We start from the raw sequence: 14,926 nt of genomic DNA on the forward strand, positions 1-14,926 counted from the left end.
TTCCCCACTTTGGCCAGGCAGGTCTCGAATTCCTGACCTCAAGTGATCCACCTGCCTCAGCCTCCCAAGGTGCTGGCATTGCACACATGAACCACCGCACCTGGCTGGGACTTTTGAACTGACCATGCACACATTTCTCTCCAGCCAGCATCCTTCCTGAGCTCTACCCATAGCTGAAGTCTTGTTCTACCCGGTTCTCTTTGAAGCATCTGACAGTACAGTTCAGACTGGCTGTGGACGTGCACGGTCCATGGGGCGTGGTGCTGCATGAAGTCAGCCTGGGGGGTGCTGGAAGCTCTGTGGGGCCAGCACCCTGAGACCAGCTCATGGTGGCCGGAAAACTGCCAAAGAGAGAGAGGACTCTGGGGGCTTCAAGAGAGTGGGGGTCTGACCTTTCAGGGATTAGGAGTGGCCCTTGAAATTTTGATGAAGCCTTCATTTTATTCTATTTTTTTTAAATGGACCCCTTTAAACATTGTGTTATAAATCTCCAGGGTAAAGGGTGTATTATCTCGTTACATGATTGCTGTCCAGAGAATGTATGTCCTTCCCCCAGAATGATTAGCATATGTTTAGTTGTAGCTTAAGTTTTGTTCAATAGTGAAAGTTAAAAAATTAGTGTTAAGATTTTCTAAGATAAAAATCTGAATAAAACCTTTTTTCACAGATCACAATGACATGTTTGTTTGCATTGAAATTGCATTTTCTGACGTGGTCTTCATTAGTGCCGCGTACTCTCGGCTAACAAGGCCCTCTGGGGTCAGCCTGCAGTGGCTGCCGAGATAGTCTTATCCACGTGGTCACCGGGACAAACCTGAAAGAGTCTGAGGTTGGCCTGACTGCCTCGTGTCCACGTGAGCGATGTGCTTCTGCCTGCCACAACCTGCGGCTCCCTGAAGACAAGCCCGGGGGCTGCACTGACCCCCTGGCTCTGCTGACTGCAGTCAGACCCGCACTTCCTGGGCTTAAACTTTAGGATGCCTCACACCAAGATGTGTTTCAGTAGAGCTGTGATGGGGGAGAACGTGGACGGAGAACGTCCGGTGCTGTTTGGAGCCCCTCTGCTGGGGTGCTGTGGAGCAGGGCGGCCTCCCTGTATGTGGGCGCTGGTTCCTCGGCCTCCTGCCATGCAGCAAGCTCACAGCTGTGTTCTCCTCTAGGCCGTCATTTCCCTGATGGAGATGGGGTTCGACGAGAAGGAGGTGATAGACGCCCTCAGAGTGAACAACAACCAGCAGAACGCTGCGGTGAGTGTCGGGCAGCAGTGAGTGAGTGCTGGGCTGGGTGAGTGAGTGTCGGGCAGCAGTGAGTGAGTGCTGGGCTGTGTGAGTGAGTGCTGGGCTGGGTGAGTGAGTGCCGGGCTGGGTGAGTGAGTGCTGGGCCGTGGTGAGTGAGTGCCGAGCTGGGTGAGTGAGTGCTGGGCTGTGGTGAGTGATTCCCTGGCTGGGTGAGTGAGTGCTGGGCTGGGCGAGTGAGTGCTGGGCCGTGGTGAGTGAGTGCCGGGCTGGGTGAGTGAGTGCTGGGCCGTGGTGAGTGAGTGCCGGGCTGGGTGAGTGAGTGCCGGGCTGGGTGAGTGAGTGCCGGGCTGGGTGAGTGAGTGCTGGGCCGTGGTGAGTGCCGAGCTGGGTGAGTGAGTGCTGGGCTGTGGTGAGTGAGTCCCTGGCTGGGTGAGTGAGTGCTGGGCTGGGCGAGTGAGTGCTGGGCCGTGGTGAGTGAGTGCCGGGCTGGGTGAGTGAGTGCTGGGCCGTGGTGAGTGAGTGCCGGGCTGGGTGAGTGAGTGCCGGGCTGGGTGAGTGAGTGCTGGGCCGTGGTGAGTGAGTGCCGGGCTGGGTGAGTGAGTGCCGGGCTGGGTGAGTGAGTGCTGGGCCGTGGTGAGTGAGTGCCGGGCTGGGTGAGTGAGTGCTGGGCCGTGGTGAGTGAGTGCTGAGCTGGGTGAGTACTGGGCTGTGGTGAGTGAGTGCTGGGCTGGGTGAGTGCTGGGATGTGGTGAGTGAGTGCTGGGCTGGGTGAGTGCTGGGCTGGGTGAGTGAGTGCTGGGCTAAGTGAGTGAGTATCAGGATGTGGTGATTGCTGGGCTGTGGTTAGTGAGTGCTGGGCTGTGGTGAGTGAGTGCTGGGCTGGGCGAGTGCTGGACTGTAGTGAGTGACTGCTGGGCTGTGGTGAGTGAGTGCTGGGTGAGTGAGTGCTGGGCCATGGTGAGTGAGTGCTGGGCTGGGTGAGTGAGTGCTGGGCTGTGGTGAGTGAGTCCCTGGCTGGGTGAGTGAGTGCTAAGCTGGGTGAGTCCTGGGCTGGGTGAGTGGTGCGCTGTGGTGAATCAGTGCTGGGCTGGGTGAGTGCTGGGATCTGGTGAGTGAGTGCTGGGCTCTGATGAGTGAGTACTGGGCTGGGTGAGTGAGTGCTGGGCTGGGTGAGTGAGTGCTGGGCTGGGTGAGTGCTGGGCTGGGTGAGTGAGGGCTGGGCTAGGTGAGTGAGTCCTGGGCTGGGTGAGTGTTGGGCCAGGTGAGTGAGTGCTGGGCCATGTGAGTGAGTGCTGGGCCATGGTGAGTGAGTGCTGGGCCATGTGAGTGAGTGCTGGGCCATGGTGAGTGAGTGTTGGGCCGTGTGAGTGAGTGCTAGGCCGTGTGAGTGAGTGCTAGGCCATGTGAGTGAGTGCTGGGCCATGGTGAGTGAGTTCTGGGTCGTGGTGAGTGAGTTTTGGCCCATGGTGAGTGGGTGCTGGGCTGGGTGAGTGGGTGCTGGGCTGGGTGAGTGAGTGTTGGGCTGTGGTGAATGAGTGCTGGGCTGGGTGAGTGAGTGTTGGGCTGTGGTGAGTGAGTACTGGGCTGGGTGAGTGCTGGGCTGTGGTGAGTGAGTGCTGGGCTGGGTGAATGCTGGACTGTGGTGAGTGAGTGTCGGGCTCTGTTGAGTGAGTGCTGCGCTGGGTGAGTGAGTGCTGGGCTGTGGTGAGTGCTGGGCTGTGTTGAGTGAGTGCTGGGCTGTGCTGTGTGAGTGCTGGGCTGTGGTGAGTGGGTGCTGGGCTGGGTGAGTGAGTGTCTGGGTGAGTGTCAGGCTGTGGTGAGTGAGTGCTGGGCTGGGTGAGTGCTGGGCTGTGGTGCGTGAGTGCTGGGCTGGGTGAGTGCTGGACTGTGGTGAGTGAGTGCTGGGCTGGGTGAATGCTGGACTCTGGTGAGTGAGTGTCGGGCTCTGTTGAGTGAGTGCTGTGCTGGGTGAGCGAGTGCTGGGCTGTGGTGAGTGCTGGGCTGTGTTGAGTGAGTGCTGGGCTGTGCTGTGTGAGTGCTGGGCTGTGGTGAGTGGGTGCTGGGCTGGGTGAGTGAGTGTCTGGGTGAGTTAGTGTCAGGCTGTGGTGAGTGAGTGCTGGGCTGGGTGAGTGCTGGGCTGTGGTGAGTGAGTACTGGGCTGTGGTGAGTGAGTGCTGGGCTGTGGAGAGTAAGTGCTGGGCTGGGTGAGTGAGTCCTGGGCTGAGTGAGTGCTGGGCTGTGGTGAGTGAGTGCTGGTCTGGGTGAGTGGGTGCTGGGCTGTGGTGAGTGCTGGGCTGTCAGTGCTGGGCTGTGGTGAGTCAGTGCTGGGCTGTGGTAAGTGCTGGGCTGTCAGTGCTGGGCTGTGGTGAGTCAGTGCTGGGCTCTGGTGAGTGAATGCTGGGCTGGGTGAGTGAGTCCTGGGCTGGGTGAGTGCTGGGCTGGATGAGTGAGTGCTGGGCTGGGTCAGTTAGTCCTGGGCTGGGTGAGTGCTGGGCTGGGTGAGTGAGTGGTAGGCTGGGTGAGTGGGTCCTGGGCTATTGTGAGTGAGTGCTGGGCTGGCTGAGTGAGTGCTGGGCTGTGGTGAGTGAGTGTTGGGCTGGGTGAGTCAGTGCTGGGCTGTGGTGAGTGAGTGCTGGGCTGTGGTGAGTGAATGCTGGGCTGTGTGAGTGAGTGCTGGGCTGGGTGAGTGAGTGGTGGGCTGGGTGAGTGGGTCCTGGGCTATTGTGAGTGAGTGCTGGGCTGGCTGAGTGAGTGCTGGGCTGTGGTGAGTGAGTGTTGGGCTGGGTGAGTCAGTGCTGGGCTGTGGTGAGTGAGTACTGGACTGTGGTGAGGGCTGGGCTGTGGTGAGTGAGTGCTGGGCTGGGTGCTGGGCTGTGGTGAGTGAGTGCTGGGCTGGGTAAGTCAGCGCTGGTCTGAGTGTCAGGCTGTGGTGAGTGTGTGCTGGGCTCAGTGAGTGAGTGCTGGGCTCGGTGAGTGTGTGCTAGGCTGGGTAAGTGAGTGCTGGGCTGTGGTGAGTGAGTGTTAGGCTGTTGTGAGTGAGTACTGGGCTGTGGTGAGTGCTTGGCTGGGTGAGTGAGTGCTGGGCTGTGGTAAGTGAGTGTCAGGCTGTGGTGACTGAGTGCTGGGCTGTGGTGAGTGAGTGCTCAGCTGGGTGACTGAGTGCTGGGCTGGATGAGTGAGTGCTGGGCTGTGGTGAGTGAGTGCTGGGCTGTGGTGAGTGAGTGCTGGGCTGTGGTGAGTGAGTGCTGGGCTGTGGTAAGTGAGTGTCAGGCTGTGGTGACTGAGTGCTGGGCTGTGGTGAGTGAGTGCTCAGCTGGGTGAGTGAGTGCTGGGCTGGATGAGTGAGTGCTGGGCTGTGGTGAGTCAGTGCTGGGCTGGATGAGTGAGTGCTGGGCTGGGTGAGTGAGTGGTGGGCTGGGTGGGTGCTGGGAGCGTCACTCCTGACTGCCTGTGCATGGTGGAGGCCGTGTGTTTGCTTGCTTTCACGTGCAGTGAAGTGTGTGGCTGTTTAAGTGAGATAATAGGATAGCTGTCTCAAAGAATACAAAAATTTAAAAACACAAAATTCTAGTCTTTTTTTTTTTGAGATGGAGGCTTTCTCTTGTTGCCCAGGCTGGAGTGCAGTGGCGTGACGTCGGCTCACCGCAGCCTCTGCCTCCCAGGTTCAGGCAGTTCTCCCGTCTCAGCCTTCCAGGTAGCTAGGATTGCAGTCATGCACCACCACGCCCAGCTAATTTTTTTTGTATTTTTGGTAGACACGGGGTTTCACCATGTTGGTCAGGCTGGTATTGAACTCCTGACCTCGTGATCTGCCTGCCTCCCAAAGTGCTGGGATCACAGGCGTGTGCCACTGCGCCCAGCCTAGGCTTTGTCTTTCTGAAACGGTGCCTTATATGTACATACTCTATGGATAGGTAATTTGTACATTTGTCTTTTTTTTTTTTAATTGTTTTTGGAGTCAGGGTCTCACCCTGTCCCTCAGGCTGGAGTGCAGCTGTGTGATCACGCTCACTGCAGCCTCGACCTCCTGGGCCCGAGCAATCCTCCTGCCTCAGCCTCCTGAGTAGCTGGGACCACAGGCATGCACAACCACGCTCGGCTAATCGATTTTAGTTTTTTAGAGACAAGATCTCCCTTTGTTGCTCAGGCTGGTCTTGAACTCCTGGCTTTAATTCTTCCTCCTGCTTTGGCTTCTGAAGTGCTGGGATTACATGCATGAGCCACCACACCCAGCCCATTTATAGTATTAAACTGACTCAGAATGATTCCCGTCCTGTGCCTGTGTGCCAGCTGGGCTGATGGAGCTCTGCCTGGGGAGGGCCCCATGGTGGCCGACACCACCCCCCACTAAGCAGCGGAGCTGGCAGCTCACAACTCTGAGATGGAGATGAGGAGCCTGTACCCTAACGTCTCCAACACTACTGACGGCCCGTAACAGGACCACGGGCAAGCTGGGTGCTTGGTGCGTTTGTTAATTATCTTCCCAGCGCTCCTGGGTGGACCATGCTGGCCCAGGTAACCGGAGAAGCGGCAGCAGTCAGTGATCTCTGCAATGCCAAGGTCTGCAAAGAAAAGCAGACTGGCCCTTCCTTCTCTCTCTGGCCTGGTCTGAAATGCACAGCAGTGAATCTGGGCTGGGTGTGTCTTCATGGTAGGGTCCCATCCAGTCAGAGCAGCCTGGGGGCCTCAACAGGAACTCACAGCAGGGTGCCGGAGCAGCCTCGCGCTTGCTGCTGGTGGCGTCTTGCAGAGGCACCGAAAGACTGACGGTGGCGTTGGTGCTCTTGGCTTTGCAGTGCGAGTGGCTGCTGGGGGACCGGAAGCCCTCCCCGGAGGAGCTGGACAAGGGCATCGACCCCGACAGTCCTCTCTTTCAGGCCATCCTGGATAACCCAGTGGTGCAGCTGGGCCTGACCAACCCGAAAACATTGCTAGGTATGTGCACCTTCTTCACACTCACTCGCGGTGGGGGAGGCTGGCTGTTCCCTCGCAGGACACGCAGGTGCCGCGGAGGCGACGCGGAGCATCCCGTGCTGAGGGTCTCTGTGCCCTGGAGGCATGTCCTGCCATGCACCTTGGCATCCCGCAGGTGTAGCTCTGCTGTGTCACTGTGGGGCCTGCAGGTCGGGTTCTGATTGCAGTGTGACTGTCTCCTGCGCGACGACCCTGATACAGGCTTCAGAAAACCGGTGCCAGTGGCTTTCCGAGGGCCGTCAGGGTGGAGACTGCACCAGCAGCTCAGGAACTCACGTGAGGACAAGGCATGGTTTGGGCTTTTGGTCTTACTCTTTGTCAGGGACTTCACTGGTAATCGTTTCTTTTTATTGTGAGATACCTACATACAAAAGTATATGTGATGCTATAACTTTAAAGAATAAAACTAACAGCCACGTATCTACCATTCAGCTCTGGGCCTGGGGTGCCCCTCCCCCACACGCCTTATCCCTCCCTCCAGCGTGGCCATCGCTGTTGCCACAGCTTACCTCTCTGCTTCCCTGTAGAGTTTTCTCGTATTTGTGTCCCTCAAACAATCTCTCATTTGTTGCTGCCTTTGTGTAAGTAGAATCACGTTTCCAACAGGCCTCTGTGACTGACTGACTGCATTCTTGTGGGAGTTGTGGAGTAATTCGTTGACGGAAGGCACCGGGGATCTGATGGGCCTTGTCTGCGTGTGGTGCTGCTCTTAGTGTTCCCATTGCCAGGAGCTGGGATGAGGGTTTTTCTAGGCCGAATACCTAGGGCTGGGATTGCAGGGTTCCTGTTGGTCCCTAGGAGCCAAGGCCCTGGACGTTGGGAGGGCCTTTGCTACCTGAGTAGGCTGGAGGTGTCTCTGGTGCTGTGACAGCCATGCCCTGATCTTGATTAAAGGCTGGCCTTCTTTCAGAAGCGTATTGGCCACCTGTAGGACCTTGGCTGTGAGAGGCCTCTGCTCAGCATTTGGCCTGCTTTTCTCTTGCACTGTTTTCTTATTCATTCAGAAAGGTCCTCACCTCCTAGATCCTGACCCTTTCCCCATCATTTGTGCTGCAGATGCCATTGTTTAGTTTCTGACTTATTTACTCATGCTGATGGGCAGAATTCTGTTTTAATGTCCTTAAGTGTGTCTGTGTTTTCTTTTAGAATGTGAACCTTTAAAGAAAACTCTCCTATCCCAAAGTCAGAAATACATTTTCCTTTATTTTTTTTCCAAAAACTTTGAAGTTTCTCTCATTTAAGTCCATAATCTACCCAGAAGTATGTGGGTGGTGTGAGGTAGGGATCGTCTTTGTACCCAAATTCTAAAACCTGAGACTGGTCTTTTGTGAGTTTATTTTTATTCTTAGTGATTCCTTTCACACTGAAAGCATATTCCTCCTAGCTCTCCTGCTGTTTGTATACCTTAGGATGTCAGTGTGTGCTGCCTTGGGGTCTGTCCAAAAACCTTTTTTCTTTTTCTAATAGAAACATGATCTCGCTCTGTCAACCAGCCTAGAGTGCAGTGATGGCGCCACTGCCCATGCAAAATCTGCCCCCAGCACACACTCGCCTGCCTCCATATCATAGACAAGACCCCCGTTGTTTTAATTTGTACTCCTTTTAGTTATTGGCAGTGTTGGGTATTTGCTGTTAGCTGTTGCGTTTCTTCTTGTACGTGCTGCCTATGCCTGTCCTCTGGTTTTTTTCCTTTCCTTTTTTGGAGACAGGGTGTTGCTCCCAGGCTGGAGTGCAGTGGTGCAGTCACAGCTCACTGCAGCCCTGACATCCTGGGCTCAAGTCATCATCCTCCTGGGTGGTTGTGACTATAGGCGCACACCACCACGCCCAGCCAATTTTGTTGTTTTTGAGATGGGATCTCGTGTTTTTTGCTCAGGTTGGTCTTGAACTCCTGGCTTCAAGTGAGCCTCCCACCTCTGCCTTTCAGAGTGCTGGGATTGAAGACGTAAGCCGTTGCGCCTGGCCCATCTGTTTCTCAATGGCAATATTCATCTTAGAGCTTTCTTAATAGCTTCTTGTATGTTAGGGACACGTACTTTTGTTGCCTTTTATAAACTGTTTTTGCCCTCTAATTTTGTGTGGCATTCTCTGACATACAAAAGTTAAGATATACAGAAGAAAATCTTTCCTCGGGTTAGGCATGGTGGCTCATGCCTGTAATCTTAGCACTTTGGGAGGCTGAGGTGAGATGATTGCTTGAGCTCAGGAGTTCAAGACCAGCCTGAGTAACATAGCAGGACCTTCTCTCTACTAAAAAAAAAACCCAAAAACAGGTCGGGTGCTATGGCTCACACTTGTAATCCCAGCACTTTGGGAGACTGAGGCAGGCAGATCACAAGGTCAGGAGTTCGAGACCAGCCTGGCCAATATAGTAAAATCCCATCTGTACTAAAAATACAAAAATTAGCCAGGCGTGGTGGTGTGCACCTGTAGTCCCAGCTACTCAGGAGGCTGAGGCAGGAGAATCGCTTGAACCTGGGAGGCAAAGGTTACAGTGATCCTAGATGGGCCACTACATTCCAGCCTGGGCAACAGAGCAAGACTCCGTCTAAAAAAAAAGAAAAAGAAAAAGAAATCAGCCAGGCGTGGTAGCACACCTGCTCCTCAGGAGACTGAGGCGGGAGGATCACTTGAGCCTGGGAGTTCAAGGCTGCAGTGAGCCATGATCACTCCGTTGCACTCCCGCCTGGGCAACAAAGCAAGACTCCGTCTCAAAAAAAATTAAAAAAGGAAAGTCCTTCCTCAGATAAATAATCGTCTGTGTGGTTTTTCACATTTAACTCCCTTTCTTCGTCTTTTTGTTCATCTCTTTGATCCTTCCAGAATTGATTTTGCTGTTTGTTGAGAGGAGATTGAGTTCCCGCCCTGTGTGGGGAACAGCTGCTTTGTACCTTATAGTTGGTTCTCGGAGACACCGGGTTGGCATCATCTCTCTTGGTCTCCTGCTGAGATTTTGAAGTGGTTTTCAGGAGGGATTGCTTTAGGGCCTGGGGGTTGTCCAGTCATGAACAGAGCCGTCAGGTTCACTCTGAGCTCTGCTCAGCCACTGGCTCCTGGGCCGTGAATGGCTGTGAATCCCTGTAGTGAGCACTTGGCCTGGAGCCTGGAAGTGCTCCCGTGGGTGTCAGGTCAGAGTGCAGCCGTCGATCAGGCAGAGGGGCCGGCAGCCAGCAGACCGTGTGCTCCTTCACAGCGTGGGGAGCGGAGAGCTGTTTGCTAAAAGGCAGCTGCTCGGGGAAGCAGTTGTATAAAGCTGTTCAGAAGACCCACGTTTTCATGTGGAGGAAGTGCTGTGCTGCATTTTTAAAGTGCTGGTGTTTTAAAGAAGTCGTTTTTCTAAGGCTGAGCATTACGGTTTTCTGACTTACTGTTGACTTTGCAACAGTGCCTTTGTATGTCCTTTCCGCATCTGCTGACCTTCCCAGGGTGGGATTGGAAGTTGAGTTGTTGGGGGAGATGATTTTTGAGCCCTGGCGGCTGCCCGCCAGAATTGAGTGTGTGATTGTGATCGGATCTCCTGATTTGATCGGCGCATCTGACCGAGCTGGGTGGGTTTCAGGCTGAGTGCACAGTTAGCAGGGAGCTCTGTGTGGCGTTTGCACTGGAGACACACCCTCTCCATTAGGAAGCTGCGGAAGAGGAAAGTCACGCCGGGGCCCGTGGGCTGAGTTGGGGGCGTGCGCACTCAGGCTGGCTCTGTTTCTCCTGCAGCATTTGAAGACATGCTGGAGAACCCGCTGAACAGCACCCAGTGGATGAACGATCCAGAAACGGGTCCTGTCATGCTGCAGATCTCTAGAATCTTCCAGACACTAAATCGCACGTAGGTGGCGCTGCTCCACTCGGCTGTCCGGCCACAGCAGCCCCCAGCGCAGCCCAGGGCAGAGCGGACGTCGCCTGGAAACTCACTTCAGCTCCTCTGCCCTGGACTGTCGGTGGCGCCGCCGCTGCTCCTGCGCTCTGATCTGATTGCTTATAAACTCCGGTGGCGGTAGTGTGTAAGGCCGTATTTTTAGCATCCGACAAGTGTTTACAAAAAAGTGCTTGTGGCGCTAGGAAGTGGAGTGGTGGCTTCCTCCCGTGCTCCTCTGGGCTCTCGAGTTGCTACTTGAACTGCCCCCAGATGTGTGCTTGGAGAGTCCGTGTGTTACTTGTTATTTGACGGAGGCAGGTTTCAACCCAGAGCGTTAATGTCAGGCATGCTCATTTAACTAGTCACTCGCAGATGACTTTTCTTTAATAAATAAAGTCCCTTTTCCTACTTCCTGTCTTGGTCTTTCCTTGGTGCTGTGGAAGGGCCTGTGCCTCCCTGGGAGGCTGCATCCCGCGGCTCCGTGCTCGCTGCTCCGACCCGGGGCGGGCGCCGGGGCCACCGCAGCACGTGGGCGGTCTTGTGGCCACGTTTGGTCGGCAAAGTCTCGTGTTGTATTGGGTTTAAGGGACTGGAGCCGAGCCCGTATTCCTGGGACACAGGTGCTGGGCCTGAGCACGGCAGCTCCCACCTGCCTCTGGCCTCCTCCTCTTTTTTTCCATTTCTTTTTTAAAAACATTACCTGTGTCTTAAAATGAGAAACTGAGTTTTGTGTTTTGTGATCTCTGCTCATGATTCTCGTTGGGGGCAGTCAGTTCCGAGCTGTTTGTTTTCAGCTCCTTCTGAAGCGGCCCCTGCCCTGCCCTGCCCTGCCCACCCGTGTGGGAACCTTAGCTGAGCTCTGGGTGCGCGGTAGCTAAGAATGTTTTCGGAAAATGTTTCTTTTCATGCATCTAGGTCTTTTCATTGTTTTTGAGATTTAGATTTAAAACTAAATTTAGTTTAAACCATTTGGGCAGAAATATTAAAAATTATTTTTAAAAGTAGCGAATCTCACATCTAAGCCTATGTTAAGATAGACGTGTGGTCGCACTGAGGTGGGAGGCTCTCTTGAGCCCAGGAGCTTGAGGCTGCAGTGAGCTGCGATCGCACCACTGCTGTCTAGCCTGAGTGACAGAACAAGACCCTGTCTCTGAGAAGCAGTTATAAATAGATCCCTGAAGCAGCAGAAAGCATTCTCAGCATTTGTGCTACACTCTTTTACTATTATTTTGCCTGTGTTTCTTTTTTTTTTTATTTGAGACAGAATCTCACTCTGTTGCCCAGGCTGGAGTGTAGTAACTCGATCTCGGCTCACTGAACCTCCGCCTCTCGGGTTCAAGTGATTTTTGAGCCTCAGCCTCCCGAGTAGCTGGGATTATAGGCGCACACCACAACACCTGGCTAATTTTTTTTTTTTTTTTTTGAGATGGAGTCTCACTCTGTCACCCAGGCTGGAGTGAAGTGGTACAATCTGGGCTCACTGCAACCTCCATCCCTGGGTTCAAGCTATTCTCCTGCCTCAGCCTCCCCAGTAGCTGGGATTACAGGCGCCCGCCACCACGCCCAGCTAATTTTTGTATTTTTAGTAGAGCAGGGTTTTGCCACGTTGGCCAGGCTGGTCTCAAACTCCTGACCTCAGGTGATCCACCTGCCTCGGCCTCCCAAAGTGTTAGGATTACAGATGTGAGCCACCGTGCCTGGCCAATTTTTCTATGTTTAGTAGAGATGAGTTTCGCCATGTTGGTCAGGCTGGTCTCAAACTCCCAACCTCAAGTGATCCAGCCGCCTCGGCCCCCCGAGTGCTGGGGTTACAGGCGTGAGCTACTGCCCCAAGTCCATGTTTGGTTTTTTAAATGGCAACTAAATCTTTTATTCTGCAGGTTCAAAGTACCTGGTTTGTGCGCCTCGTACCTGCTTCCTTTCCTGTGCTGCTGGGTGTGAAATTGCCCTTCCCGAAGCTGTGGGCCGGGCCCTGCAGCCTTCCTGCGCACCTTCAGCCGAAAGCACAGCCCTGGACAGGGCACCCGGGGCTCTGTGTTTCCATTTTCATCCTCTAGGGAGAAGGAAAGTCCCCAGCTGAGAATGTCCCGGAGGGGCTGGGCTGACCCCGGTACATCCCAGCCCTGGGCAGGTGCGGGTGCAGGTAAGGGAGTCGCCCCAGTGGCGGGCCTCACATGAGCTCGTGCGTCTTTCCTGTTAAGATGTTAGGGAGGCTGGGCGCGTGGTGGCTCACGCCTGGAGTCCCAGCACTTTGGGAGGCTGAGGATGTTTCTATAAAAAATACAAAAATCAGCAGGGCAAGGTGGCATGCAGCTGTAGTCTCAGCTACTCGGGAGGCTGAGGCAGGGATCACTGGAGCGCGGGAGGTCACGGCTGCAGTAAACCATGATCCGGATGCTGCTTTCCAGCCTGGGCGACAGAGCAAGGCCCTGCCTCAGGAGATCCCTGAGAAAAGAAAAGCCTACTGGGGCCAGGTGTGGTGGTACACACCTGTAATCCCAGAACTTCAGGAGACCAAGGTGGGTGGATCGCTTGAGCTCAGGAGTTTGAGACCAGGCTGGGCAACATACTGAGACCCTTCTCTACAAAAAGTACAAAAAATTAGCCCCATGTGGTGGTGCATGCCTGTAGTCTGAGCTACTCAGAAGGCTGAGATGGGAGGATTGCTTGCGCCTGGGAGATCGAGGCTGCAGTGAGTTGAGATCGTGCCACTGCACTCCAGCCTGGGCGACAGAGCAAGACCCTATCTCAAAAAAAGAAAAGCCTCTAGGTACCTGTCAGCACAGCCGTGTTCGTTTTGGTTATGGTCCTGTGCCTTTGCCATGCCTGGAAAGGGGGCAGGAGTCAGTGGCCTCGAGGGCCTTCCTCCGTGCCTGACCTGCTTCCCATGTTTCTCTTGGGTTTGAGGGTGGGGACAGGACGGCCCCCACGTGCTCGGTGTCTCCCTGCGGGCTTCTGCTCCTGACAGGTCGATTTCCTTGCCTGTCTGGGGACCCGAAGCTGTGACCGCCCCACAAGGGGTTGGGGGTCTGTGGAGCGGATGATAGCTGCAGCTGCCTGGCTCGTGATTAGGACCTGAGGTGAGGTTGGCTTCGTGGACCTCCCTCGGATTCGCCTGCAGTGCAGGTTCCCTGCTGTTGACAGCATTCGGCAGCTTCCAGTGCCCGCCTTGTGGATCGCGGCCCCCCATCCACAGTGGCTCCTGCTGTGGACCTCTGCTTTGTGGCAGCCTCACTCGGGTTCAGGTGGAGCTGGTGGTATCGAGAATGGCCCCAGTGACGCTGCAGGAGGTGCTGGGGCCCGCGGTTCTGGAGTGTCTGGTGTGGGCGGCTCCTGTCCCGGGTGGAAGTGCCATGTTGGGCTTCTGTTGCCAGGCTGCCCGCCCAGGGCGTTGCTGGTGCCGTGAGTCTGTGCAGCCGTGCTGCACCGAGCCTGGCACGGGGCCTGGGTGGGGCCAGGCATTTCAGCCCTCTGTTTATAACAGATCCCCTCTAAATCCTTCCTTTGCTTTCTTGTAATGAAATTTAGAGCAAATACAACCTGTATAAGTGCCTAGCTTTAAAAACCCATTTACCAGCCAGGTGTGGTGGCTCACGCCTGTAATCCCAGCACTTTGAGAAGCCGATGTAGGCAGGTCACCTGAGGTCAGGAGTTTGAGACCAGCCTGGCCAACGTGGTGAAACCCTGTCTCTACTAAAAATACAGAAATTAGCCGGGCGTGGTGGCAGGTACCTGTAATCCCAGCTACTCGGGAAGCTGAGGGAGGAGAATGGCTTGAACCTGGGAGGCGGAGGTTGCAGTGAGCCGAGATTGCACCACTGCACTCCAGCCTGGGTGACAGAGCGAGACTCCGGCTCAAAAAAAAACCCCCACTTGTTTCAAGTCCCAAACAGGCCCATTCTTGGTCTCAGCTGCCGAGGGCTGGGCAGGCCCTGGGAAAGCTGGGCAGGATGAGGCCATCCCATGCCAGCTACTTGGGCCCAGCTTACCCCTTGGGGCAGAGCTAGGCTTGCTGAGAGTCCTGGTGACGGGAGAAACAAGAACGAGCAGGGCAGCGGCTCCGACGCATCCACAGACCTGCTCCGCGTGCCCCCTGCCCTCGTGGGCGTGAGAGGCCAGGTGTGTGTGTGGCCTCGGGATCGTCAGGAGACACAGTTGATGAAAGGTGGATACCCTGAGTTTCCCGGTTATGAGGCTGGGCAGTTACCTGTAGAAACGTACCCGATGAAAAGCTTTTTCCCTTAAAGCTTCACATGTAACCCAGCTTGATGGGTGTTAGTTTCAACAAAATGAAGCCAGTGTGGAAACCCAGTGGTGTTTCCAACCAAACGCTGGTGGCCCAGTTTTCTCGGCGTGTTTGGTGTCAGGGAGGCAGCAGAGGTGAGGAGGCGCCTGGAGACCCTCATCCGTGGTCAGCCCATCTGGCGGGTGCTGCTCGGGAGGAGCGGGCAGGGCTGCGGGCCTGCAAGACCTGGGCCTCCTGCACCAGGACCTGGGTCCAGGGATGCCTGTCCCCTACCCTGCCACCAGGCCACGGGGCCCTCGGCCCGCCCCACGCCAGCAGGGTCTGGCCAACCACAGTGCCCCCCTCGCCCACCGTCCTCTTTCGGCAAACTTGTGAGTCAGAAGAGAATGCTCTCCTCATTGAGGTTGTCAAGGTTGGGAAATTCCTTCTGAGGAACCTCCAGACAGGTGCGTCCTCAGGACGGCTCCTGGTACTGTGGGCTGCGGAGCCGCGCTTTCCAGGAGTTCACTGACTGCCCGGCTCATCTTGCTGTGGCCTGAGCACCCACAAGGTGGACGGGGCATCACACCCACACCCGCCTGATGTGCCAGCCATGAGGAGGGAAGTGTGTGCCGG

General features: G+C 55.4%; 1 protein-coding gene across 1 annotated transcript in view; it reads left to right on the forward strand.

The window, feature by feature from the left end:
• UBAC1 (UBA domain containing 1) overlaps positions 1 to 10,473 on the forward strand; it is a 30,539-nt gene extending 20,066 nt beyond the window's left edge. The window contains exons 8-10 of the mRNA XM_021671441.2: positions 1,161 to 1,247; positions 6,035 to 6,173; positions 9,924 to 10,473. Of these exons, the coding sequence (XP_021527116.1) occupies positions 1,161 to 1,247; positions 6,035 to 6,173; positions 9,924 to 10,039 (342 nt within the window). The 3' untranslated portion in view covers positions 10,040 to 10,473. The remainder of the gene's footprint in view (positions 1 to 1,160; positions 1,248 to 6,034; positions 6,174 to 9,923) is intronic.
• Positions 10,474 to 14,926: the final 4,453 nt, after the last annotated feature.

The sequence above is a fragment of the Aotus nancymaae genome, unplaced genomic scaffold, assembly GCF_030222135.1.
Source record: "Aotus nancymaae isolate 86718 unplaced genomic scaffold, 86718_ANA_hifiasm-v0.15.2.pri h1tg000063l, whole genome shotgun sequence".
In the NCBI taxonomy this organism is placed as follows: domain Eukaryota; kingdom Metazoa; phylum Chordata; class Mammalia; order Primates; family Aotidae; genus Aotus; species Aotus nancymaae.